The sequence below is a fragment of the Peromyscus leucopus genome, chromosome 5 (assembly GCF_004664715.2).
Source record: "Peromyscus leucopus breed LL Stock chromosome 5, UCI_PerLeu_2.1, whole genome shotgun sequence".
In the NCBI taxonomy this organism is placed as follows: domain Eukaryota; kingdom Metazoa; phylum Chordata; class Mammalia; order Rodentia; family Cricetidae; genus Peromyscus; species Peromyscus leucopus.
The window spans coordinates 128,408,884-128,436,225 of record NC_051067.1 but is presented as its reverse complement, the minus strand read 5'-3'; the positions used below and the strand labels follow the sequence as shown (position 1 = coordinate 128,436,225).

At 48.0% G+C, this 27,342-nt stretch overlaps 1 protein-coding gene across 3 annotated transcripts in view; it reads left to right on the top strand.

The window, feature by feature from the left end:
* Sipa1l2 (signal induced proliferation associated 1 like 2) overlaps positions 1-27,342 on the top strand; it is a 170,187-nt gene that overhangs the window by 100,881 nt on the left and 41,964 nt on the right. For all 3 annotated transcript variants that reach the window (XM_028889815.2, XM_037206358.1, XM_028889814.2), the window contains exons 6-11: positions 2,148-2,322; positions 3,527-3,630; positions 8,989-9,146; positions 11,455-12,031; positions 15,759-16,033; positions 27,026-27,283. In XM_028889815.2, coding sequence (XP_028745648.1) covers positions 2,148-2,322; positions 3,527-3,630; positions 8,989-9,146; positions 11,455-12,031; positions 15,759-16,033; positions 27,026-27,283 — 1,547 coding nt within the window. The remainder of the gene's footprint in view (positions 1-2,147; positions 2,323-3,526; positions 3,631-8,988; positions 9,147-11,454; positions 12,032-15,758; positions 16,034-27,025; positions 27,284-27,342) is intronic.

The window sequence follows — 27,342 nt, the reverse complement described above, 5'->3', positions numbered from 1 at the left end:
TAGGAGAAAGAGGGGTGGGGGAGAACAAGAAAAACCAGGCCTGGGGAAAGAACACGTGCAGAGAGAGAAAGATGGTGTGTGTGGGGGAGAACAGAATAGAGAGAGAGGGTGGGGTCTGAGTCACAGCTCTTTAAGGTGCAGGTGGGCTTACAGAGCTACGACATGCATGTGCAGATTGTGTGACCACAACACACATACGAAATCACCAGTACACACTGACGATGTAAGATTTAAGACCCGCTGTCAAGCTCCTGAACTGCGCATGTGCGGTCATGCAACTGGAACGCGGCAGAATCCTAACACTTGGCACCTGTAATGCAGGTCTGGTGGTTGGAAACACCGTTTCCATTCAGTTTGGGTCTAGACACAATTGCGGTTTTTTGGATACATGGAAGACCGTGAAAGCCATAGCATAGTATTAAGCAGATAGTCTTCCGGGATTTCAATCCCCAGTTATCCACCCTTTGCCCAAATACAGTCCCAAGGAATACCAGAAGTCTACCAGGGGTGGGGAGACAGGGAATGCATGCAAGCCATGGAGGGCTCTGCTCAGCCAGCTTGAAGCCGCCATACATACCTTGGGGGACACGGACATGGCAGGTGATGGCCCTGCTGTTCCATAGTTGGGTGGTGGACCTTGCAACTGTGAGTCTCTGGTAATGGAGAGGGAAGGACAGAGGATGTGTTTGGAGCTTCCTGATGTCAGTCTGGACCCCCTGAAGTCAACACCTGTCCCTAAAGCTCTGAAGATCCTAAACCATCTCCCAAGAAACTCGGGGCCAACTACTATTCAGAAAGAAACAACAAAGCATTTTTTAATTGTTATTTGGTGATTTTTTTTTTCTTTTGGGGAAAAATTTTCTTTTTGACCCCAATAAAGAATAAGCCCTTAACACCAGGTGCTCGGTGGTTGCTGCATAACCTCTGGACGCCCACAGTCAAGGCCAAAGCCATTGTCATCTTTGTGATGAGGAGCTTGTGGCCCCACATTCCCCACCCACCCTGGCATCTGTCAGCAGAGAAAGCTGGTTCTGTCATGCTGTGGGCACCCATCAAAGAGATAGGGAAACTTCCGCTGCCTGCTGAGGTCACCCAGGAAGCACCAGCTCTCTCACCATGGATAATGAGGTGGCTGAGACTGTTAGTCTGTGTTCTTGCTCCAAGAACTGCCTATCATTCTGCCTTGCTTTGCTGCTGGAGTCAGCTGTGGAGTTCTGTTAGAGGCTGTTTCCCATCTCAGTACTGAAGGCCAGCATGTTATGGATCCGTGTCTGTAGGGAGTTGGTGACATCTGAAGTTGGTCAGTCTCTCAGGCTCAGCTGCTGCTAGGCAGATCAAGGCCTTGGCTAGCAGGACTGGGAAGCAGATCTTTTGGGGGGAGGAAGCAATTGCTGAAGCCGGATCTAGTTTCTTTGTGATTCTAGAGGGAATCTGTGGCTTCCACTTTGACACGGTATTGACTGCGAGGTAGGATTGCAGCAGGAACTGTTCAGTTGCTGCTACGGCTCTTTCTGGAGTATCATGTCTGTAGCCAATGTTTTCTTTTCAAAACAGTCAAAAATGTGAGAAATGACTATAATTGTACAACCAAACGTACTTTGGTGGAAACAAAACACTTCCTATGCGTGCACACGAATGGCAGTTCTCACTGGAGTTCTTCTCTTACCAGGCCTTAATTTGATTTGATTTCCCTCCTTTCAGCCAACATTTTCCCATGAATGTTCAAATAAATTACAGAAGAAAAAGACAAAAGAGCTGGAGAGAGGAAAATTTTCAAAGTCCATGGCCTTTCCCTCTTCCGAACTTGGAAGATAATCCTAATTATGCTATGAAGTATGTTAGAGGAGGCATTTGTACAGTTGCCTTTTTAGCTTCGTGTCTGAACAGGGCTGCCCACTCTTTCTCAAATCCCACATGGCTCTGGCCATAGGCACTATTTCTTAGGGCCTTTCACTCTTCTCTAGCTGTATCCCGGGGTTTCTGGACTTGGTTCCTATTTGTAACATCTTGCACAATGAGAGTTGCTTTTGGGACTTCTTCCAGCATGCTTTCCTGGGAACCAGATCCCAGGCTTCCGCAGCTTTAACTTGGCTAGAAGTGAGCAGGTCTGGAGTCTGCCAAGTTCATCATGTTTCCTCTCATTTCAGCTGAGCTTTCAGCACAAAATTGGGATCCTGTACTGCAAAGCTGGGCAGAGCACGGAAGAGGAAATGTACAACAACGAGACAGCAGGGCCAGCCTTCGAGGAGTTCCTGGACCTCCTCGGCCAGAGAGTGCGGCTGAAAGGCTTCAGCAAGTATCGTGCACAGCTGGACAATAAGAGTAAGCACGTGTGCAAGTGCATGTGTGCAAGTGCATGGGTATGCAAGTGCGTATGCAAATAGCCTGTGTAGCTTGTGTTTGTATATGTGTGAGTTCCTGTGTTTTTGTGAGTGTATGTTTACGTGCATGTGTATGTGAGTAGCCTGTGTATTTATATGCATGTTTATGTGTGTTTATATACATTTAAAAACAACAGATGACTAGCTTTACAATCAATAGTTCAGACACCACCATTCTTGTTTATAATATGTATGTATGGTGTATGTGTGTGTACATGTTTGAGTACATTGTGCAGGGTGCATGCAGGTTCATGTGGAGACCAGAGGTCAATGTCAGTATCCTCCTATATTGTTTTCCACCTTATGCCTTTTACTTTTTATTTCTCATGTGTGACCCTGAATGCACAACACCACAATGGGTATGTGGAGGTAGATCATAGAACAACTTGGAGCAGTCGGTTTCCTCTTCTCATGTTGTTGAGGCAGGGTGTCTCGTTTCTGATACTACATGAAGTATCCCAGGCTATCTGAGCCCTGTGAGTTGGGGCAATTCTGTTTCCACCCCCTATCTTGCCATAGAAAGGTTGGGATTATGGGTGTATCAGCCCCGTGTCCTTCTGGTTTGTGTGGGTTCCGGGGATCAGTCTTGGATCTTCTAGCTTATGTGGCAATAGCTATCACCTGCTGAGCTAGCTCGCTGGTCCATCCACTTGACTCCTTAAACAGGGGTTCCCCTGAACCTGGAGCTCACTGATGAGGCTGCGCCTGCTGGCCAAGTGCAGTCATAGACTCCTCACCTCGACTTTCACATGGAAGCTGCAGAGCCTCGCCCAGTTCCCCACACTCACTTGGCAAGCACCCTACCGACGGAACCGATTCCCCAGCCTCAATTCCCCAGCCTCACTACCATTTCTTAACATGTGTGTTTGTGCAGGAAGGAGGTACAGAAAGAGACCATAATCTCCCCTCCCGGGTCCCTGAGTTGATGAGAGCATGCTCAGTAGAAAGTTGACAGGAAAGCAGAGGTGGGGGGGTGGGCAGCTCCAGGTGAGAGCTGCTAACAACTGGGCTGAGTGCCAGCGAGGTTTCCACACAGTGTAGCTTATGCTTTTCAACCCAAATACCTTTTGCAGAAATCACCATCTAAGTGGTAGAGCTCTGATTCTGTGCTTGCCTAACTAGCTTTATAATTACTTTGTTTTCAGCGGATTCCACAGGGACTCACTCCCTCTATACCACATACAAAGACTTTGAACTCATGTTCCACGTGTCGACGTTGCTTCCATATATGCCAAACAACAGGCAGCAGGTAAGGCCTCCTGTGTGCATCATGTATGTCCCCATTCCCATGTCCACCAGCACATCCATCCAGCCTCCCATACCCACCGTGCAGCTGGGGAAGAGTGAGACTGAAATTTTACATTTAAGCCGTAGGCTGCTCCTGTTAAGCTGACACTCTGACTGTTACTGTAGCATATCTGAGCCTTTATGGGAATATTGTTGTGTTTTTAATTGATCAGGAAACTGAGAAGCTGACTATGCAGACTTTTTAAGAGAACCCCATGTCTACCATGTTAATTGTGAGAACAACTGTGTTGACCGACAGGTTTCTACATGTGGGTAAATAACTTATTTATAGAAAATATTAACTGCAGTGGGAGCTAAACCTGTTCTTGGCTGCTGCTCCTCATTGGGGTTTTATTTCATTATTTAATGACACAGTGTATTGACCCTTTGTAAAATGGGGAAAGGATTCTTCTACACTGGCAGTCACTCCTACAGACTTCAGAAGTGTTGAAAGCTTAACAATGCCTAAAACACCACCAAGTAATTAACAGGATGTTTTGTAGAGCTATAAAATAGAGTTTCGTTTTGTTTGTTTGTTTGTTTTTTAACCGAAATTGCTAGAATTGATAGCAAATACTGGCAGTGCTGTGGCTGCTCTGTGAACTTGGGAGTTGGGGGCATGTAAGGTGGTCCTATGGAGTAGCAGCCCCACCCCAGCCCCTCTAAAGGAAGAAGGCTGCCTGAGTGTCTGGAGACGGCTCCTAGGGAAGGTCATAGCTGCTAGGATGTGATTTGTGGCATTTGTATTGGAGTTAAGACAGGATTGAGGTAGAGTCCTTTCTGAGCGTTTACATTTTGGACACAACACCTGCCTTCCTGTGCACAGAGACCACAGGGTAGCCCTAGAGAGACTGTCTGAAGACTGAGACATAATTAATGGCAGAGAATTACTTCATTTCCTTTTTAGTTTAATTTTATTTATTTTATTTTATGTGTATGAGTGTGTGCTGGGAACTGGTGTTGCAGATGGTTGTGAGCCACCATATGGGTGCTGAAAACCAAACCTGGATCACCTAGAAGAGCAGCCAGTGCTCTTAACTGCTGAGCCATCTCTTCAGCCCTGAATTTTCTCATTTCTTAAACATTTGTGAAATCCATGAATTGAATCAAAACTTATATATGTTTTTCCCCAAAGAAGAAACCAGCTGCCTCTTCCCCCTCCCACTAGTTTTAAGCCCCAAAGGTCCTTCAGCTAGGAAAAGCACTGGGATTTGCCCTGAGGAATAGTGCTCAAACTTTGCTCCCCCGTTTCTCGGCACTCCCCAGCTGAACGTTTTCCTTAGACTCTTAGCTCGGTCCTTGACCTTCCTGAGTGACCTGCAGCATTTTCTAGTATTTACTGTTCTTCCCCCTTCATCTTTGGAAGATCTATCCCTAGATTCCTGGGATTGCCAGCCTTCACTGCCAGCCCCGGCTCTCAGCCCCTGAACAGCATCATGTGCAGTGTGCCCAAATTTTATTGTTACTGTTTTATAACCCCATAGGTGTGGCTCATGGGTATTTTAGATGACTAAATTAGCGTGTTGGCTTTGCCCCCATTGCTAAAGATCTGGATGCCTCAATAGTTTGGGCGACTTTCTTCACCCAGGCATTTGGTAGACTTTGCTGATTGCAAGCTGCTGGCGGGATGTTCTGGTTTTAGCTAAACAGTGGCACTCTCTGATCATGGGCATGGCTATTAAAATTTTGCCACAGGCTCTCCTGATCCTTCCCATTTCTCTCATCCCACAAATAATGCCCACAAACCTAATAACAAAAGCAGAAAAGTCTGAAGGGCCAGCCTCATGGTAACTGCCATCGGACTCAGCCCAGCTGGAACCCCAACTCTGCCTGTACCCCTGGTCTTATTAGCAACAGAGTGTTTGTAACTTGCTAACTGGTCCAGGCTTGTCCTTAGAGGATCTGATTTCGTGTGTTTGTTCCTGTAATAAATCAATCTGGGAGCTGCTTGTTGAGGTAGTAAAGTCCTGGGAACATTCAGCAGGCCTGAGCCCTTCCCACAGGAGAAGCTTTACTGGTCCCTGGACCCCAAATCTCTACACAGGATAAGCTCACACTGGTCTCTCCTGAGGCTGTGTTTCCTGCGCGCCCCTTCTCTGACCAAACCACGGCTCAGCCAGCATGTGACGTCATCACCAAGAACTTCACAGGGCAACTTCAAACCTCACCTTGGCAGAGACACCCTTTCCTCAGAGTAGGCTCCTGAAAGAGGAGACAGCTGAGTGCCTGGCACACTGTAACCTTTTCTTTCTTAGTGCATATGGGAAGTTCAGGTGGCCCTGACCGGAAGGGGCATCAAACCCTGTGAATTACTCAAGAGTGACCAGGCCCTTGGGTTTTGTTTATACTCATAGTGGCCTTACAGGCTGCAATGCTTGGGTTGGGATGGCCTGGGTTAGACTGGCCCGAGGCCCTGCTGTGAAGGGTTTGGCACCTTCTGGGTCCTGGTTGCTACAGCTGATGAGCACTTGGATCCCAGAGCAGCCTGGCTTGTTGAGTGCTCTCTGAGCAGATCATGGTGACGCCTTTGTCCCCCTGACTGATACTGTCTGCCAGGATACAGCACAGACGTGGCTCTGTGGTTCGCCTCTTCCCCACCCCTGAGTAGGAATGACACCAGCTTGAGGGCTGCTGTGGAAGCTGAGGGCTGGGAGAGGCCTTTTCCATCTTGGCCTTGTCAGGAAGGCACTGAAAATCCTCGCTCTGCTCTGTGTCTTCTTCTTTATCCGTACAGTATCACTGCTTGGCTGGTTTGTACATTTCCTCTTGCTGTCAGTAAAGAATGGTCATGTGAGATGGTAAATCAGTGATGAGTGTTTGAAACATCAGTTAAATTGGAGGTGGACTTGCTGATGGGAACCAAGAGCTACCAGCTAGCTTTTGTGCTTCTGTGAGGAGCAAGAAAGGCTGTCTTTGGGAAGGCAGGCCTTGTTTAACCGTATGAGGCTGTCAGCCTCTGTTGGTGTGTTGGTGCTTTGAGACAGGGTCCTACTGTATGCCGCATGCTCGTCCTCAGTCTGGAGTGCCAGGGGACACAGTGCACAGTGAGTGCTCTGGACTCGTGTGGTGCAGGGCCCCTGCCAAGCCTTTGGCGGTCTTAGCCCTGCCATCAGTCTGAGATGGCCTGTGCTTTGGAAACTAAGTGAATGATGGGCGGGACAGGCTTTTGTGTTCTGTATTCTACAGCTGTGTCCACCCACAGCACCAGGCCTATTTCTCCTTTAACAGTTGCTTCATTCCTGATCTTCTTGTGTCTGGTCACATGTGAAAATAAGCTTTTCAGGTATCAGGGAAGAGAAGAGAACTGTTTTGCCTAATGTAGTTTTTACTGTAGTTTTCTTTGTTTTTTAGTGTGAATTTGAAATGGTACATTTTACTTAGAGATATATCAAAATCCGTTAAAATTGTGAATTTGAACAGGGAGGCTCAGTAGACCTGCTACTGTGTATTAATACATATTTCAAGACTTCTCTGGCGGTACAGTGATTTCCCTGTGCTGAGAAAGTTAACCACAGGGTAGAAGTGGGACTCTTCCCGGCTGTGACCATGGGTCTCCCTGGCCCCTGGAGAACTCTGAGGAGGAGCTTTGCATTTTCACTTCCTGAGCTCTTTGTGAGTTACGGTAAAAGCCAGGGAGCTAGCTATGGCTCCTTTTTATTTCTGAGTTTAAAAGGTTTTAAAAGTTGAACTTGATGCCCTGGACCATGAAACATGTTCCGTAGATGCCAAATAAATTCAAGGGCAAGGCCAGTAAAGGGAGATTTACTGCTGGAGATGGGCACAGTCCTGCAGTGACGGCACCAGCTCTTTGGGGGGTGACTGGCTGCATCTGAAGTGGGGGGGGGCTCACTTTCATGCTGCTGGCCTGTATTTCCAGGGGGGCCTACTGTGGGGGGGTCTTGGCATGTAGTCACTGGAAGGTGAGCATGGTTTGAATGCACAGTGTAAGGGTTGTGTGCCTCGTTTATTCATTTAGCAAATGTGCATTGGGTGCCTACTTGGTGCTGGGCATGCCTTTGGAAGTCAGGAAGCCAGTCAGGTTATCTCCTGTCCTTGGGAAGACCACAGCCTATATAGGAACATAAACCAGCCAGTGGAAGAGAGTGGCGCCTGGGTGACCCAGTTATGAAGGTAGAGTGGAGATGCAGCCTTGACAGACTTCTCACTATCAAAACGTCCGAGAAAGTCAATGTGGACAAGGAAAAGGTTTATCATAACTCACAGCTTCCAACGTTTCAGCCCATGGTCACTTGCCTCTGTGTTTCTGGTCTCTGTAGTGAGGTAGGAGAGCATGTCAGAGAAAAGCTATATACCTCATGGCATCTGGAAGACTGGAGGCAGGATACAAGATACACCCTCCAGGGCCCTCCCATGGTATCCTGCTTCCTCCAACCAGGCTCCACCTCCTCAATTTCACCCCTTCCCAGTAGTGCTTTCCATTATGAGTCCTTCCATAGATTTATCCACTGGAGGTTGGGGTCCTGGGGACTACCTCACTTTGCCAGAGTGTCCCTGTGAGCTCTGCTGCCTGGGGAAACATTTCAGATCCAAGCCTCAGGAGCAGAGAGGATTGTCCGGGTGAGGTGTGCCAAGACCTCATTGCACATCGACACAGGAACTGCCCAGGAAGAGCTTGGAATGAAGAGCATTCTTGGCAAAAGTGATGTCAGAAGCAACTCTGGCTTCTTCCTCTCCCCTGGACTTTCAGTTTTATAAGATTATAAAAGATAGGGTTTTCTAGCTGCTAGTGTAGTGGAATTCTGGATTCATTAATTAATATGGATCGTATCAAAAAGCCTAGTTTCAGTTAATTAGTTTGAAGACCTATGCTACCCATGGAGGCAGCCTCCTGGTTTTCTTGCAGAAATGCAAGCCAGCATGGGAGCCAGGCTGTGTGTACAGTAGGTCACCCCTCCCTGAACCCTGTCTCCTCCTCTGAGTTGAAGTGCTTAAACTATAACATGTCTTACAAGTATATTGAGCACTAGTATGCTCTTTTATAATGAAAGATACAGCTGGATAAGATAAAAGGAAAGAAAATAGAAGTGGATTTCTAAGTAAAATGGATAGCTGGGGTTATAGTGAAGGATAGCCCACTTCCCTCCCCGGGGCCCATGTCATGCTCTCTCTGATGACCTTGGGTGTTTAGATTTCTGTTCCTGAGGGTCTTCTGCTTGTGACACCCAGCTGTCAAGATGCTCAAGGCCACTGGAACCCAGGAAGGGCTCCACTTCTCCTTGTTCCTTCCTCAGCTGAGGACGAGCAGGTTGTCTGTATCAGTGTATTTTGTGTCACTCTGGGTATTTCCTTCCCTGCACAGCTTCTGAGGAAGAGGCACATTGGGAACGACATCGTCACCATCGTCTTCCAGGAGCCTGGTGCCCTCCCGTTCACCCCCAAGAACATCCGCTCACACTTCCAGCATGTCTTTGTCATAGTGAGGGTGCACAACCCCTGCACAGAGAACGTGTGCTACAGGTGAGCCTGGGCCCTGCCTCCCATTGGCTTTCAGTTCCTCTCCTGCGCCCATAACTACCGAATTTCCCTCCCTCCGTTAGTCCCTCCTCCCTCCTCTTCCACTGTGTGGCCTAGGCTGGCCGGGAACTCAACCTCCCAAGTGCTGGGACTGTAACCTGCCTGATAATCATTTTTATTTCCTTTTGATAGTGCTGGGAATTGAAGCCAGGACTTTGTGTGTGCTAGGCACATAATCTCCCACAGAGCTACATTCCCTGGCCTTCCTCATTCTGAATTTTTGCAAGCAGTAGTTGCTTCCCTCCATTGAAGAAGGAAGTACCCGGCTACTCAGGGTAGTGGGCTTCCATTTTCTGCTTTCCTGAGAGACTGCACCAGGGCCCATGGCTGGCACCAGCCTCTCAGCTAGGTGGGGTGGCCTGTTAGGGAAATGAGTGGCAGGTGAAATCCTAGAGACGCCCAGGCCGAGCCACTGAGACCCAGCACCCACTTGCCTTGTGACTTCAAGGCCCCAAGACCATCTTCACTGGGCCTGCTTTGAGTCCTGGCTCCTATGTGGGGCGCTGTCTTAGGTGGTGACCAGGATGAATGACTGCTGTGTGTTGACGGGAGTGCCCCTGCCTTACTGCTTGTGTTGGGGTATGGAGTTTCTTTATTTTCCTTTTTCTTAACTTTTCCATTTTCATCGTGTGTGTGCCTGTTTTGCATGTATGGGCACACTTCTGGGAGTGTCCACATGTAAGTGTATGTGTGCATGCAAATAGAGGACCAAGGTTAATGTCAGGAGTCTTCCTTGGTGGCTCTTCTCCCTTATTCACCAAGGCAGGGTCTCTCAGTTAAGTCCAGAGCTCACTGGTACAGTTTCTGGGGATCCGAACTCTGGTCCTCAGGTTCGTGCAGCACGTGCTCTAACCACAGAGTCTCTCTGCTTCTCTTATCCTTCAATTCCTTGTCTTAACGTGGAGGACTCCCACACCACTGAGGAAAATGAGTATGCTGCACGAATAACTTTGAGCAAACGGGTGCCAAGGTCCTCGTGGACAGCAAAGCCCTGGGAAGCTAGAGGCCCCGCCCCACAGGCACGACACCAGTCTGAGCACTCTGGCCCTGCCCCATGTGCAGCTCGTTTGAAAACACCCTGGAAACCACTCATTCCTAGCTTACCTCCTGAGCAACTTGCAAATCATGAGGAATCTCTGGCCCATGTGAAGGATCTCCTTCATGAGGCCTGGAGTCAAACACAAGGTCAAGCTTTCCTCTTGTGATGACTGTTGGTGCACCCCTGGCCTAGGCCACTGGCCTACCTTAAGAAAGGCATAGTCAAGAGAATATGTAATGTATGTTCTATATAAACACTGCTTAAACCAAGTGGTATTGGTGCAAGCATGGTGAGTCGCTTCTCAGGAGTTTCTGGAGCCTTCCTCAGCAATAGGCCAGGTCTACAGCTTTATGGATTTGGTACTGTTTTATTGGATGCTATTTTTAGTCAAAGCAAGCGTTTTGGTTACTTTTCTTGTTGTTATGACAACATGGCTGTCAGGCACTCTAAGGGTTAAAGACTTGTTTTGGCTCACAGTTTCCACCTGTCTTAGTCAGGGAGGTCTGGCAGGGACTCCTCACACCTCTATGTCCCACATGCAGAGTGCTCTGGCTGAAGGCAAAGAAGTTGCCTTTAAGGCCTGCTCCTGGTGGTGGGCATCTACCAGCTATGTTCCATGTCCACAAGGTCCCACTAGCTGGGGACTGAATATTTAAACACATGAGCCTGTGAGGACATTTCCCATTTAGACCACAGCAGGTTTTTGAAAGTACTTCCTGCCTTTATTCTTGAATCATGTCCTGTCTTCTGTTCTATACTGTGAGATGATTTGTTAGCACAAAATACTTTGGAGGCACGTATATTTTTTTTTCTTTCTTTCTTCCTTTTTTTTTTTTTTTTTTTTTTTGGTGCTAGTTAAATTACTGTGGGAGGACTATTTTCTAAACCAGCGTACATCTTTTATAGAGCATAGCACTTCTCATTGTTCTTCTGTGTAGATAATGGAATATTTTGGTTCTTCTGAGAGTCACTGGCTTTTTAAAAAATCAGAATGTAGCCACTCATTTAATATTTACTGATTTGGTTCAAATGAAAGCCAGTAGAGTGTCTCAAATATTTGGTGGTACCCCAACAGAATCATTGATCCTTTTAAAATTAATAATAAGAGTCTACAAAATAGATGGGCTAACCAGCATGTGTGGGGACCTGTCACCTTAAAGAAGGAAAGAGAGAGTCAGGACTCCGCTCATTTCATTTTTCTTTCTTCCTCAGCGTTGGCGTTTCCAGGTCAAAGGATGTCCCTCCCTTCGGTCCCCCAATCCCCAAAGGTGTAACTTTTCCAAAGTCAGCTGTGTTCCGGGACTTCCTTTTAGCCAAAGTAATCAATGCAGAAAACGCAGCCCATAAGTCAGAAAAATTCCGAGCCATGGCTACTCGAACGAGGCAAGAATACTTGAAGGACTTGGCTGAGAACTTTGTCACGACCGCCACAGTGGACACTTCTGCGAAATTCAGCTTCATCACCCTGGGTGCAAAGAAGAAGGAACGCGTCAAACCAAGGAAGGATGCACACCTGTTCAGCATCGGGGCCATCATGTGGCATGTGGTGGCGCGGGACTTCGGCCAATCAGCGGACATTGAGTGTCTGCTTGGGATCTCTAACGAGTTCATCATGTTGATAGAGAAGGACTCCAAGAATGTTGTGTTTAACTGTTCCTGCAGGGATGTGATTGGCTGGACCTCTGGGTTAGTGAGCATCAAAGTCTTCTATGAAAGGGGAGAGTGTATCCTGCTGTCCTCAGTGGATAACTGTTCCGAAGACATCCGAGAGATAGTGCAGCGGCTTGTGGTGAGTATGGCTTTGTCTCCCACTGTCTGTACTTCACAGTCCCAACAAGCTGTACGGGGAACTCCACCCGTGATTTCAGGGCTTGGGCAGTCAGATGCTGTTCCAGTGAGGGCTGAGTTTTTTCGTTTGTTTTGTTTTTCTTTTGAGATAAGGTCTCGCAGATTCAGGCCAGTTTTGAACTCACCATGTAGCCAAGGGTGACCTTGGACTTCTAATCCACCCATCTCTTTCACTTCGTGAGTGCTGTGATTACAGCCGTGATCTACCATACCCGGTTTTATGTGGTGCTGGAGATCGCACCCAGGGGCTCCTGCGTGGTAGTTGAGCACTCCATCCACTGAGCCACGCCCCCAGCCCTGCTGGTTGTTTTTTAATGAGAGTCATTAACCACCATGGTGAAGAAGCCGCCCACAACCACATGATGAGAAAAGCTGAGCCAACTTCAAAAGAACTGTTTCTGTAATAGTTGAAGAAAAACCAGGAGAATTTTTTTATACGTTTGTGTGATGGACACAACACACCTTAAAAAACACAGAATTGCTGTCTGCTAGCGACTGGGTCCTCTCTCCTGCTCCCTGTGTGCATGTTTGTATAACAAATGTTTTGATTTAAATGTTAATCTCTCGTATTTCACGAACGTGGGCATTAAATGGAAAAAACCTAAAAAAATGAAAAAAGTCATCCGCCTTCAAAGAGACTTCTTAAAAGAGAGGATTCCTTGGGGCTGGGTGGGGCAGATGAGTCAGCTGGTAAAGAGCCCCCCCCCACCCCGCACGAGGACCCATATTACATCCTGAGCACACATGGAAATAGGCATGGTGCCCTGCCCCTGTAATCCCAATACTGAGGAGGCAGAGATAGGGGAACCCCTGGGGCCTGCTGGCCAGCCAGCCTCACCTAATCTCAGGTTCTAATAATAATACAATAAAAAGCCCTCATCTCAAAAATCAAGGTGGACATCTCCTGGGGACTGACACCCAAGATTGACCTCTGGTCTCCGTACACATATACATGTACCCACATGCACACACATATCAAAATAAAAGATGGGGTCTAGCCAGGCGATGATGGTGCATGCCTTTAATCTGAAGGCAGGTCTCTGTGAGTTTGAGGCCAGCCTGGTTTACAAAGCAAGTTCCAGAGCAGCCAGAGTTGTTACTCAGAGAAACCCTGTCTCAAAAAAAAAAAAAAGATGGGATCTTGCCATGTAACTCAGACTGTCTAGAGCTTACATTATATCCCAGGCCAGCTTCAAACTTGAGATCCTCTTGCCTCAGCGTCCCAAGTGCTGGGATTATAAGTGTGTGCCACCATGGTCTAATGTGATTTTTAACCCCCAAACCCCTACATTGTGCCAAAGATGTGAAACAGTCACATTTTTGTTCCCAACTTTAACAAAGCGAATTCAGATTCTCTTTGGGTGTGTACAATAGAGCAATAGCAATAAATTTGCTGTTTGGATTTCTTGGTGTAATATAAGAACAAAGCATGTTTGGACCATAAAACATCTCATTATTAACTCCTTTCCCAAGGAGGATGTATCACATAGTCAACTGAGACTCATTAAAAAGGATATGGAGTCCTTCCTGTCCTTTCTTCCCACGGAGTGTGAGTCTCTCTTTCACTATCAGAAGGCCAGTGTGAGAAAGAGTAAAATCAGTTAGCACTGGTCAGTGTTGGAGTGGTTACAGTCACTGCAGACAATGTCTACAGAAGACCATCGTGTCAGAGCTGGTAGGGACACCGCTTTTTTTTGTACGTGGTACACTTACTGTCTGTTGCCTTTGGTACAGAGTACAGCCAGAAGTGTACATTGTGCCTACAGGAGTGGGGGGAGAGCTCACTCCCAAAGGGACCTTGGTGGGTATGCCATCTTAGTCCTGGAAAGGCATCCTGAGGAGGGCCACTCTTGGATAGAGGACCCCTGTCACACGTTCAGCTCCTAATAGATTTTGAGTAAAGACCCTACATTTGTGTTGTCCAGTGGGCCCCACAAATTATGTAGCTGTTCCCAGGTATGTGGATGGGAGACTGCTCTTTTCCCCAGGTTATTGAGTCTGCGTAAATATGTGGGGCACTCCAGAAGCAAGGAGTCTTTGGTCTGACTTCAGGAATGTCTGAAAGCAGGAGACAATAATAATAATGTGATAATGAAGGGGAGGAAGTCAGAAACAAAGCCTGGCCGATGCTCTTCCGTCTAGTACCTCATAGTGAATTTCAGGTAGCAGTTGAATTCATATCTGCCAGCACACAGGCGAGTTAGATGCCGCCTGTGTTAGGGCTGCTTAGAACAAAGTTGAAAAAGAGGTGAAGAAAATGTCTGTCGAGGTTGGACACTACGGAATTGCTCTGTTAGCAGTGTGAAATTGACTCAGATCATTGGAAACGTGAACTTTTTGGAACTTCACTCCTCGCTGACACGAGTGTCCCCTTTCTGCTGAGTCCCCGGCATCACGCTGGTCTGGGAGAAGCCAACTGGCAGTGTGTGCACTTTTGTAACCATGGAAACCTAGGCCAGATGCTGATGCAGGGAGCAAGCCACAGCTCCCCAGCTGTACTCACAGCCACGGGGCTCGTTAATAGGAATGCATGTGTTGAGAGCCAGGTTCCTGGAAACGGAGTTTACTGAACTGAAACTCCATACACTGCCCCCAAGGCTTTGGAGATGAGGGGGATGATACCTCCCAACTTGAAATTTCCCACAAAAAAAAAAAAAAAAAAATGATGTCATCATCTTCAAATGATGTTTAATGAGCTGGCTTTTCCTTTCATGGCGTTGCAAGCCACATTGCATCAGTGCCTCAGAGGGTTACCGTGACTAATTACCTCACTTGCACACCAAGCCACTGAACTGGCTCTCTCCTGTTCTTCTTGGGGTGCTGTGTAGATTCCTAGTCCTCCAGAGGAGTGTCACTGGAACTGCCTGGGGTGACCCTGAGCCTCCAGGGCATAGTTGAGAGAAGGAAAGGTGGCTGAAGGAACAGAGGGCCCCTCTGCCACCCACAAGCCCCATATTGATCTAAAGGGCCCTTGGTACCAGATGGACATGGGTGGTCATTCCCAGGAGGCCTGACAGAACAGACTAGGAGTCTTCAGACCAGTGAGTGAAGGACAGCTGAGGGTTTTCTCACAGTCCAGTCTCCCCTCCCTGGGCCCTTCCTGAACACGGGTGTGTGTGTGTGTGTGTGTGTGTGTGTGTGTGTGTGTGTGTGTGTGTGTGTGTGTGTGTTAGTGACCGAGTGTGAGATCAGAAGGGCTTTGGGCCATGTTTTGTTGTTTGCTTTTGAGTTACATCCAAATATCCAGTAGGCCTCAGAGTCTGATGGTTGAGACAGAAAGAACAAGGTCGTCTCATTCCGTCTCTTGCAATAATCTATCTAGGAGAGTAGAATTCAGGGCTTCCGAGTCCTGGTAGCTGTCAGGGAGTGGAGGGATGGCACACACACGCAAAGCTCACAGACTGCTCGTCGTGGCTTCTCGAGAGCCAGGCTGCCTGCTGTACTCTCCGTGGTCTGAAGACTGAAACCCGGGGCTTGGCTTTCGTTGCTCTTTGTCAAGGGCAACCATGGTGAACTCTGGATTCAGATGTCTTCTCCGATCACTTGGGGGGGGTAGTGATTAGGGATAGAGCTGGGGGGGGGCACTCACTTAGATAATGTGTGTGGGTCCCATGTAGCCAGGGAGAAAGACCAAACCTGTGTCTAATAGCTTCCTTCCCCCCCCTTAGATAGTGACAAGAGGCTGCGAAACTGTGGAAATGACCCTGAGGAGGAACGGACTGGGCCAGCTCGGCTTCCATGTGAACTTTGAAGGAATTGTTGCCGATGTAGAACCTTTTGGCTTTGCCTGGAAAGCGGGCCTTCGCCAAGGGAGCCGTCTCGTGGAGATCTGCAAGGTGGCTGTGGCCACCCTGACCCATGAGCAGATGATTGACCTACTGCGGACATCCGTGACTGTGAAGGTGGTCATCATCCACCCCCATGAGGATGGCTCTCCCCGTAGGTAAGACCAGGTGGCTGGGCAGTGCGCACCATCACAGACACATTCCTCCCTGCCTGCGGGATCCTCAGCCAGTCAGATGTCTCTGTGAGTGCAATGGGTAAAGAACTTTAGATGGGCAGGTGATGTGTAGTCACTGGCAGGTTATGACTCTAAAGAGTGTCACAGTGTATTGACTGTGTGAAACTGAATCACCACAGACCAGGGGAGTGGTCCTTTGGACTCCCCTGGCCTATGGAGACTTGAGTGTGCACAGCACACCCTTCACATGCAACCTGCACACCTCATCAATCAACAAGATGGATAGCAACAGGGCTGCCCGTCTGAAGGAATGTGGGACAGCAGGTAGATTCTGGAGGCCTTGCTGCTCTCAAGCTGATGCTGCAGAGGTGTCAAGTGGGTCCAGGGTATCCTCGTAACCTGTCCTGAAAACCAGGAAGTGAGGTAGCTCCACTGGCAGGCCAGAGGTATACAGGTGGTGAGAAGAGGCAGGGGTGGGAGTGGGGAGTGGCCTGTCTGCCACTGGCAGATAGTCATGGTACTTAGCCTCGAGGAAGCACACCAAGTGCGTCTAACCTGTGGCCTAGGAACCACATGCACCTCAAGCAAAGACTGTTACGAACTGTAAATATATTTAAAACATAAGTGTGTGTGTGTGTGTGTGTGTGTGTGTGTGTGTGTGTGTGTGTGTTTGTTTTAGTGTACATGTGTGGATGACAAGTCATGTTTCAGTGTCAGAAGTTTGACTGCCGATCAGACCATAGGGCAGAGGACACTAGTTAGGACCATGCTCCCTGCAGACCATAGCCCATGTTGGTGTGGTGGGTCTCTGGTGGCCATATCTCCCACGCAGCTTGTGTCTCCATTCAGGTAGAGTCATGAGGCAGATTCTGAAGCTTACCTCTTGGGAGGATGGAGGAGCCAAGTTCTATGGCTTCTGCTGCGTGCTCATGGGGGACACAGACATTCTAAAGTTCTTTCCACATCTGCAACATAGGGACCCTGTGGTACCCAGCTTGGATGTTTTTTTTTTTTTTTTATAAAGCTCAAATAATAAGACCTCTTAAAGCATTCAGAACTTTCTAGCATAATTAGCGTTGGGAGCGGGGAGACAGCTTTAAGTCCACTCAGGTTGCTGTCATCTTCACAGAGGGACTTTCTGGTACAGGCAGTAGGTTGGCCGCCGGTACCTTCTGGACTCATGACACAGGGTGTCCTTCCTCCCTCCCCCCAGGGGCACATGCCTGTTGCATGTGTGCCATGCCCGGGCCACAGGCAGCTGTCACACACTTGAAGTGTGCCTGAGTTTTTCACTGTAATTAATTCAGTTTAACTAACCACAGGCGGTTCTAATGGCTGCTCTTTTGGGGAGCTTGGCCCTAACTGGGGATCTTTTAGAAAACAAACGGCTCCTGTGTCATCTTGGTCTCTGCAGTTAACATGCCGAAGTTTGTGAAGTCCATTGGATTAGGTTTAGCATTTGCTTGCAGCCTGATGTGTTTGTTTTTGTGAGGCTGGGGATGGAACCAGGGCCTGTGCACACTAGGCATGGACTCCACCCCTGAGCTGCAGCCCTAGCCTTTCAGTGGCCATGTTCCCTATATTTGCCCGATATGTTTATAAGATAAAGGCTTAACGAGCTGAAATCCCTCTTAGTGTTAAAGGCCTAGCCCCGCAAAGCCCCCTAGAGGTTTTTCATAGCCTCGCCTTACCCAGTGTTGACCATTAGACCCATCTGTGTGACTGTCTGTCTGTCCATTCATCAGTCCCCACCCCCACCCCACCAAGGGACTCCAAGAACTATACTTTAGTGTATATATAAAGAAAGATAAAGAGCTATTTTACAAGAACAAGACTCAGGTGGACAAGGAGCACATCTTCCTTCCGGCCTTCCTAGAAGGCTCATGTATCCTGTAAGTGAACATCTTTCACGGTAACTTTTAGCCCATCTGTGGTGGGAATCCGTACGTGTGACTCCTGGTAGGGACGGTCAGGTCTTCAGGCTCTCTTCAGACTGACTACTGCAGAACCGAGTAAAAAGGTTTCCAGGCCTTATCTAGGTTTGCTCTGCTGTTGCTCTGTGAGAAACTCTCAAAGCTTTCAAGAATGTTGGATAATAAAATAGCAACATTTTCATTACGCCCGGTATTTCAGTCATACAGTTTCAAAGAATAGAATTTCCTAAGGAATACTGAATTGTTTTTCAGCCAAAACAAATAAACAGAACTATGGTGTGAATGTTTTGCTGCTATCTTTTCCTCAAGAGCATGTTTTTCCTCTAAAGAGACTTTCTTATCTGCCTGGATCTGCCTATAATTAATTCTTTGTTTTAAATGCAATTGAAAATAGCCAGGATATTTATTCAGAGCCTTTGCCTTTGTTAATGCCCTTCCCCAAGCACATGGTCCCTTTCTTCTTTATAGTGCACAGTCACCTTCTTCTGTTTTCACCTTTGGGAGAGGGTTCTGGAGTTTTAAGCCCAGCACACATCAAACGGGATTCTCCTTGTTTCCTCATTCTTTGTGAATCTGAATTGGAGCCTTTTTAAAGTTAGTATTTTCATTTCTTCCTGATTCATTTTCACTTCTGATATCTATGGGCCATGACAACAGTATTTGCTGTATTCAGATATCTTCTGTGACCTGCAGTCCCCTGTCACACTAGCTCTCAGCTGTGGCATGTGCAAGAAGTGCTGTTCTTTGTGTCACAGCTATGTTCCGGCACAGTCCTGTGCACAGTCAATATGCCCTGGACTGTCGGCATATTGGAAAGAGAGCGCATGTGTTGCACACGTGTACCTGTGTGCATGTGCTACTGGAGATCAAATCGGGGTCTCAAGAATGGTAGACAAGTGTCAAGCCACATTCCCAACCCGGAGTTCTGAGACCAGCTGGCCTTGAACTGGCAGTAATCCCACCCCTCCATCCCACAGGTATTGTCACTCCCAGCCTGCATTGGTAGACATTTTAAGACACCAGAGAAGAGAGGCTAAAAGGAGAATAGGTAGCTGTTGACTCTATTCTCATTGTTGTATTGAGTTGAATTTGGTTTGGCTTTCTTGGGGGCAGGGCAGAGCCCCCCACTACATAGTAGGCCGGACTGGCCTTAAACTCTCCATCTTCTCTCACCTTAGCCTCTTAAGTGCTGCTGAAATCATAGCCATGCTTTGGCAAACTTTAAAGATCTGAAAAACCTGGGCATGAAGAGACAAGCACCTGCTTCCCCTCAAAAGACTTGAGTTTAGTTTCCAGCACCCACATTTGGCTACTTAAAACCACACTGCCTCTAAATCCTGAGGATCCAGTGCCCTCTTCTGGCTCCCCCTGGTGTCTGAATGTACGTGTGTACTTACACATGCCTACCCATGCACATCAACAAATAATAAGTCTTGTAAATAAAACTGAAAACTCTTGTTAATGGCAGCTTGCTTTGGTTCCACAGCCTCTAGTGAAGTACACAAGGACTTGCCAGAGTGTGACTGACAGCACGTTTGATTTGTGGGTTAGACAATTACTTCCATCTTCGTTCAGAAATTGGCTCTTAAGAGTCTGTTGGGGAGAAAAGAAACAATTTAAATGAACAGTTATGAGCATGCGCACACATCTATGTGGGTCCCCCACCCCAGAAGTTGTCCTCAGTGCAAGTTCCAGGAGGATGACAATAAATGGTCAGACTAATGAATTATAAGGAATTTTAGCCCTCATCAACACTGTGGAAAATGCTTCCATTCCTTTTGGAATCTCAGCTCGATAATAGTTTTGCAGGGTCTCAGTGACAAAATCATTTGACCCAGAGCCCATCTGCTTCCGCCCACAGCCTGAGAGGCCTATAGGTTAATGGGCACTTCTGGTTACCCTTGGGTCAGAAGGTGCTCTTCACTGCTGAGTTAACTGAAGCCGTCTATAGGGAAGGTATTTGTGTTGCATCAGAAGCGTGAGTGTTTTGAAGTCCTTTTCTGACCCAGCCTTAAGGACAGTCCAGCTGTCCCTGCTCCCAGTTGAAAGGAAAGCAGAGCCACTTTTTGATTTCTTGATGGCGGTGGGGGTGGGGCTTGTTAAAGAATCTCCTGCTGGGGCTGGGGCCCTTGAGTAAATTCATGCACATTGGGAATGAGTGGCCTGGGGCAACATGGGAATAACGCTCTTCAAATGGAAATGAGCGGAGGACTAGGCTGCCCAGGCTACCCGGCAAGATCTGCCCTTGCCCTAGCTGCCTAATTAAGGTCCTTCTGACTGGAGGGATTGCTCTGTGGTAAAGGGCTAGCCAGGAAGCCTGAGGACGGGAGTTTGGACCCCTACAGACAGGAAGCAAACCCTGGTTAGCTCCTAAGCCCAGCATTCCTATGGCTAGGTGGGAGGTAGAGGCAGGAAAATCCCCAGAGCTCATGGGCCAGCTAGCCTGTCTCAGGTGAAAGGTGAGAACAGACACCCAAGGATGTCCTGTGACCTCTATATGGGTGCTGTGACACACATGCACCCACATTTACACACACAAAGATTTTTTTTTTAAGATTTTTTTTCTATTTTCCAGCGGGGGAGGGGGCAGACCTAACCCTCAAAGGTGACATTCTGTCAATGACATTTTAGGGAAAAGGCATCCTTCAAAGGCTGCTATCTAAGAGAAGTAATGACTCACCAGAATCATGCATGACTTGTCACACATTGCTAGTGAATTTAGTAAATATGTCCAATAAAAATGGAAATGACCCTCTAAACCGTACATCTGGCTCCTGTGATTCTTTGTGTTTTGTTGACACGGGTCCACATTTCCATATGATGCAGGACAGCAGAGGTTTCTCCTCTCTGGTCAAAGAGATTGCTCTCACAGTGTTCTATACAGTTAAAGCTTCTGCATCGTGCTTTGGTCTCCTGTTGCCTGATTGCCCAACTCTGAAGTACGGGAAGAAGGAAAGAGAGGAAATGAGGAACAGGAAGAAAATTCAGTTTTAATGGCCTGGTATTCTTTGTACATATGTGTGTATGATAGTTGAATCTGGGCTCAAGTAAGGTTTTAGATTATAGTTCTAATTTATATAGATAATAAAATAGGTATTGTGTTTACTCTTGTCTTACCAACCCTCCAATGAATTTTGATATGAAATGTAGAAATAGTTCAGGACTTGAGGTTGTAGTGGCCACCTGGCCACCTGGCCCATGCTCAGAGTCCTGCCAGTATAATGATTACACCCTTTCCCTAAAGTAAGAGCATGGAATTTAGAACCTTTGATGAATTACATATTTCATTCATTCACTCATTCATTTGTTCAGTTGTTCATTCATGCAGTTATTTGTTTGTTGGTTCATTCGTTCATAACTCTCAACAGATTTGTGCCAAAAATTGCTGATCACTTGCATTGTTAACAGAACAGCCTCTCCTTCACCCTGGTGGGCCCCTAGTCTGTCCTGCATTCTTAGCACAGTTCTTTTTGTGCACATTTTGGCTATTTAAAACAGAGTTTTGCTAACCAGAGCAACAACTTTTTACTTAATAACAAAAAGTGTGCAGCAGTGTGTAAGACACCATCACCCTCCCATTAGCCGACCTCATTTTACATTTCACATGTAACACTGTTCCTAGGAATGCAGAGGGTGACGCTGGCCATCACCTGCTGGCCAGGTTACCCATGGCCTAGATGGTGGACAGCTCTGGGAGCTCCCTCTTAGACAACCCTTCGTCCAGAATGAGCTACCAGGAATCTTCTCCACGTAACTTAGAAGTGTTACTATGCAGTAAACATTTTTTCTGCTCTGGAGTTTTCTAAGAAAAGAAAAGGGAAGTAGCCAGTTTCAATGAGGATTTCTGAGCCTTTCCAGTTCCATGCCAGGTCCTAGGGATTCAGAGTCTGCCCACTGATGAAGAAATGGAGGCAACTGAGTAGTTAGTTGCTCAGGGCCGGAAGGCCTCTCGTCTGTGTGCCACCCACCTGTTCAGTGTGGTGCCACCCATTCGGAGCCAGACATCTCCCTAGAGTGTCCCATCAGTCAAGTAGGCTTGCTCTCTCTCTCTCTCTCTCTCTCTCTCTCTCTCTCTCTCTCTCTCTCTCTCTCTCTCTCTCTCTCTCTCTGTGTGTGTGTGTGTGTGTGTGTGTGTGTGTGTATGTGTGTACGTACACCTATCTTGCGGGTGTCTTTCTGTGTCTTGAAAGGACAGTTGCTGGTTCCTAAGCTCTTTTGCCTGGGTCTGCCACTGCCCTGGCCTTTGCAGCTTCTGCAGCCTGGAGGTCTCTTCTGTGGCTGTCTCCTGGCAGGAAGTTTTATGCCTTGTGCACCAGAAAAGACTTCACAACTCAAGAGAGGAAGGAACATTAGTTAGCCTTGCCCCCTTGTTGTGTGACTTGGAATGGTTCTTTTAGCTTTTAGACACCTCTTAGCATTAAAATGATTAACATATCAGCGATTACCTTAATCCCCAGGGCTCTGAAAGGGTTCTTGTACAAAATGAATAATATAACAGAAGCAGGTAATTTATTTAAAGGGGTCTGCTTTGTTTCCAGAGAGTCTCTTAGTAGCTCCTGGAAAAAGACACACTAGGACCTGCAGCCATGGTGTACATTGGCAGTCAGTGTGTGGGTATCTATTACCTGTGAGCAGGAGCAGACATCGCCTCTTTGCTAGATACGGTCCAAAGCCAGCAAGTGGGGCCACTGTAGACCCAAGGCATCTTCTCTAGGGTAGTGTGAAGATTGTCAACTCAACAGACTGTGGAGTTGCCTGGGAGACACACTTTGAGGAGGCTTCTTTAAGTTGCTTTGTTCAGGTGTTTTGTCCCAACAGTGAGAAAAGCAAATGACAGAGCCAGGCCCAGAGCAGGAGTGCCTCTGAGGCCGTTAAGTCAGTAAGTTAGTCAACAAGCACCTCTTGTGCAGGGTGAAACTACCCCAGAAGTCTGCTGTGGTGAGTTCAGAGGTCAGCATTGTCTGTCAGAATACAGCACCAAAACCTAAGATTCTCTGAGGTTCCAGTCCAGGAAACTCTGTTCTCTGCAGACCTGCAGTACCACACTCTGTCCAGCACGTCATCAGTTGCCATGGCCTACAATTGTATGTGCCTTCAGGGTATATGGTGACGAGATTAGAGTCAGAAAAGTTGTTGGAGAGAGGGGGAATGTTAAAATCCTCTTAGTTTTAACCTAGAAGCTGGCTTTCTGTTGATCTTCCCTAGCCTGGTAATTAGATCCTGAAGTTGATGGTGTCTGTGGGTGTTGTAGAGCACAGAGGAAATCAGTGTGTTGATATGCTAGTGATCTCACCCACAGCCTTGGCCAACATAGTTTCATGTCTCTCGTTGGCAAGAAAGCTTGCAGTGTGCCTGATGCTGGCAGTGTGCGCCCCTCCGTTGACTGGGTTCTGTGTGTGGAGAGGAAGCTGTGCACTGGTGTCTGAACATGTGTACCGCGCCAGGAAAACAGAGGAGTACAGGCCCTGCTTGAAAGGTGTTTCACTTACACTCAAGAGTAGTAGAGCTTTTGTTTTTCTCCCTTAAGAAATGTCATTTTGTGTTAGGTCTTTTTGCCGTATTTGGGTCTCAGCTGGCCTTTCACTCCTGGTAAAATAGATTTGTGGGATGCCATCTCCAGTTGTCTAAGAGAGGTTATCCAGAGGACCCAGGATGTCTCTGGAGACCATTACGTATTCGTTACTTTCTTGTCACTCTGACAGAATCCGTACCTGATCGGTGCATCCTGAGGGAGGAAGGGGTCGTCTTGGCTCACCTGAGGGGCTATGGCAGGACGCTCTAGGACTCCTCACATCCAGAATAGGAAGCAGAGGTAGGCAGGAAGTGGAGCCTGGGCTGTCACCCTCAAGGCCTCTGTGCCAGAGATCCATGTCCTCCTGTTAGGCCCCACCTCCCCGAACAGCGCCACCACCTGGAGAATCAAGCATTCAAACACATGAACCTGTGGGGACATTTCACATCCAGGCCAACCAGGGATGGTGAGTTCTAGGCTCTAGCAGATCCACCTCTGCAGCAAGCAAGGGGATCTCTGAGGGCTAACATGCAGTGCTTCTATATGCATTCCGTGAGGATTTTCCTCAGACCTGTGGAGCAGAGCTAAGGTTGACAGTCTGTGATGTTTAACATATTAGCCACGGAAGTCAAGCAAATCTTTAGCTCTTTGTTCTTTAGAGTTAGCGCTCTCAAAGTTTCACTTTATAGCATTACATGTGTGCACATGTATACATTTATGTGTATGCAGGTATACATGTATATGTGGATGCACATGTGTGTGGAAACCAGAAATCCATGTCAGGTCTCAGTTGCTTTTTTTTTTTTTTTTTTGAGACAGAGTCTCTCAGTGAACCTGCAATGACTTGCCTAGACTAGCTGGCCAGTGAGCCCTAGGGGTCTGCCTGCCTCTGCCTCCCTAGCATGGAGATTCCAGGTGCATGCCACCCTCCAGGACTGTGTGTAGGTTTGAGGGATTGAATTTGGCTCCTAATGCTTACACAGTGAGCACTTCATCGACTGAGCTTCCTCTCCAGCCTGAGAAAATAGGGAACTTCTCTTGGGGGTGGGGGGAACCTGCAGATTTTTGGCATTTTAAAAAACCTTTTACATACGACTTTCTTTGAGATGTTTGGAGAAACATAAATGTGCTCTTTTTCTTATTCTATCTTATGCATGACACTCCTCTCAAATTCTAGGTGTGAGTAGGCATTTATGTAAGTTTTTTCTCCCAGGATTCCAGTGAAATTATAGTGTGCTGTTGACAGCTAGAGTCCGCAGGCATGAATTAAGTAGACTGCCCTGGTCTCCTCCACCTGCCTTGCCTTTTCCTCTCCTCTTCTAACCGAAGAACAGACGTGCAGGCACAGCCACAGAGACACACAGCCTGTGGTCCCCTGCACACACAGCAAGTGAGAGTAGGACACACCGGGCCTTCTGAGTGCTCCTGGGCCTCCCGACTGTCACGTCCCATTTGGTGGTTTCCAGTGGAAGAATCGGCAGTCCTGGGGGGTGGGGAGGGGTGTTGAATCTAGATACATAGCAAAGCACTCATAAACTAAAGTCCTTTGGTAAAATTTGTAATGTTTCCTCAGATTTCACTCAGAATAAAACAATTCAATCCAGTGTAAATCTGAACTTAAATATTTGACTGTCAAACTCAGAAAATCCAGAGATATGAGCTAGGTTAAGAAGCAAACTGCTTTGGGGGAAGGAGATGGAATCAGAAGGGGGGAATGAGGTGAGGGTCCTGGTGCTCAGAGCCTCTCCTGCTGAAGACAACAGGGGTACATCTTTGGAGGGGTTTTCCCACCCATGCTGCCCCTCCAAGGGTGCACCGTCACCTACTCAGGTTCCTTGAGACACAAAGCAGGCCCTTCTTTTTGGCGGTTCTCTCTGGACCAGTATCAAGGTCTAGTGAGCAGCTAGGAGTGCTTTCCAGCCAGGATGTTGAACGGAAGCCTTCCAAGGATTACTACCCTTTGTACCTCCCAGCGTGGCTGGAGAGAGCAGGGCTCTGGCCAGCCCTCCACCCAGGTCTCTTAGCATGTGCACTCAGGTCATCCTTTGACCCAGGATCTGAATTCCACAAGGATGTATGTAGAGTTGACTCTCGGTCCCCTGTGGGCCTTCCAATCTAGTTTGACGTGTCTTTTAGTTCTGGTATTTTGGCTTTTCTGATAGTATTTCTTACTGATTTCCTACCTTGCCCTTCCTCCCTCCTTTTTGGTGAAAGATGGGCATTTGGGGGTCACTTTGAATTTTCTCATATCTGTTCCCATTAAGTTCTTTGGGAGAGTGCCTCAGTTTACCATTCCACTGTCTGGCCATTTTTTTTTTTTTTTTAACTTTAAAACCTAGTTATCATGCTTGTCGGGGTCAGAGGCTCCTACTTGTTCTCTGAGCCTTGGCTGGTCAGGGAGCTTCTCCCTAGGGCTGGGGACTGGCACCTGTTGTCTTTCTGGTGAAAGTGGTCCTCACTCTGCCTTGGGGGGCAGCTGGATTTGGTAAGAGGTGGTGAGGCCAAGTCTCCTTTTCTCATTTCCCACACATTCTTCCCAGTGCCACCACCCAAGTCCCTCCCTTCTTTCTGCAGAACACTGCAGAGCCCTGTGCTTATTCTCCAGGTCCCTCTGGTTGCCCCCTGCCCCTTGGACCTCAGGGCCTAGGCTTGAACTTGTCATGGACCCTGCTTCCTACGCAGCCCTGTGTCTTGACCCTCCACATTCACTCTGTCATTTGGCCATACTGGCATCTCTTGGCTGAGCCTCTGGGCTGTGCAGGGCATGGTGGCTCTCCCTCTGCATGTCCTGGGTGGTGCTAAGACCCTGCTCTTCTTCAGCAATGCTTTTGAAAGGAACGAGCATGCTTTACTCCAGCATCAGCTGGTGGACGTGAGTTCCTGGAGCAGCTCTTCCAAAGTCTGCATAGGAATTTTATGCTGACTATCTAGAGAGGGGCAGCGCCTCCAGCTACTGACTGCTAGACCAGCATGGCCAATTGGGCGATTCACCCTGATGCCTGGGTCCTGGTGCACAGTGGCCTGTGTGTGTCTGGCTCTGTGGACATTCGTAGCACCCGGGTCTGTCTGGTCATGACCCTGCTGTGTGATCCTGCGCAGGTGTGCAACCTCTCTGGGCTTTGATGTCCAGTGACAGTAGGCAGCCCTTGGAGGAGTACAGAAGGTCTTTGAAAACACCTAGCAACTAACAATCGCCCACAGCATCCAAAGGGCTCTAGCCCTTCCCACTGTGCAGCACTTCCCACCCCAGCCAGCCTGTAGTATGTTGGCAGAGAGAAGAAAAGCCACAACTGGGCCATTTAGAGCCTCCATCTGTGACTGTTAGCCAAACAGCAGCTGAACAGCTTGGAGCATCTAGGCAAAGTCGCCATGGGTAGGGATGCTTCTTGGGGTCGATGTTAGGTGGCATCCAGTTAAGCCCCAGCAAGTATAGGTATGCTTGCAAGGAGAACCTGCTCAGCTGTGAGCAGGCCTTGCCTGGGGTCCTACAAGAAGCTACCTTCCCACCACCTCTTCTTGCCTCAACAGGGGTTGTTCAGAGCTCTGCCGGATCCCCATGGTGGAGTACAAGCTGGACAGTGAGGGCACGCCCTGCGAGTACAAGACACCCTTCCGGAGGAACACCACATGGCACCGTGTACCCACCCCTGCCCTGCAGCCAGTTTCCAGAGCCTCACCTGTGCCAGGCACACCTGACCGTCTACAGTGCCAGCCACTGCTCCAACAGGCCCAGGCCGCCATCCCCCGGAGCACGTCGTTTGATAGGAAGCTGCCTGATGGCACCAGGTAATACCCACAGCCTTCCTTAGGCACTAACTCAGGCCAGAGATTAAAAGTGCAGCCTG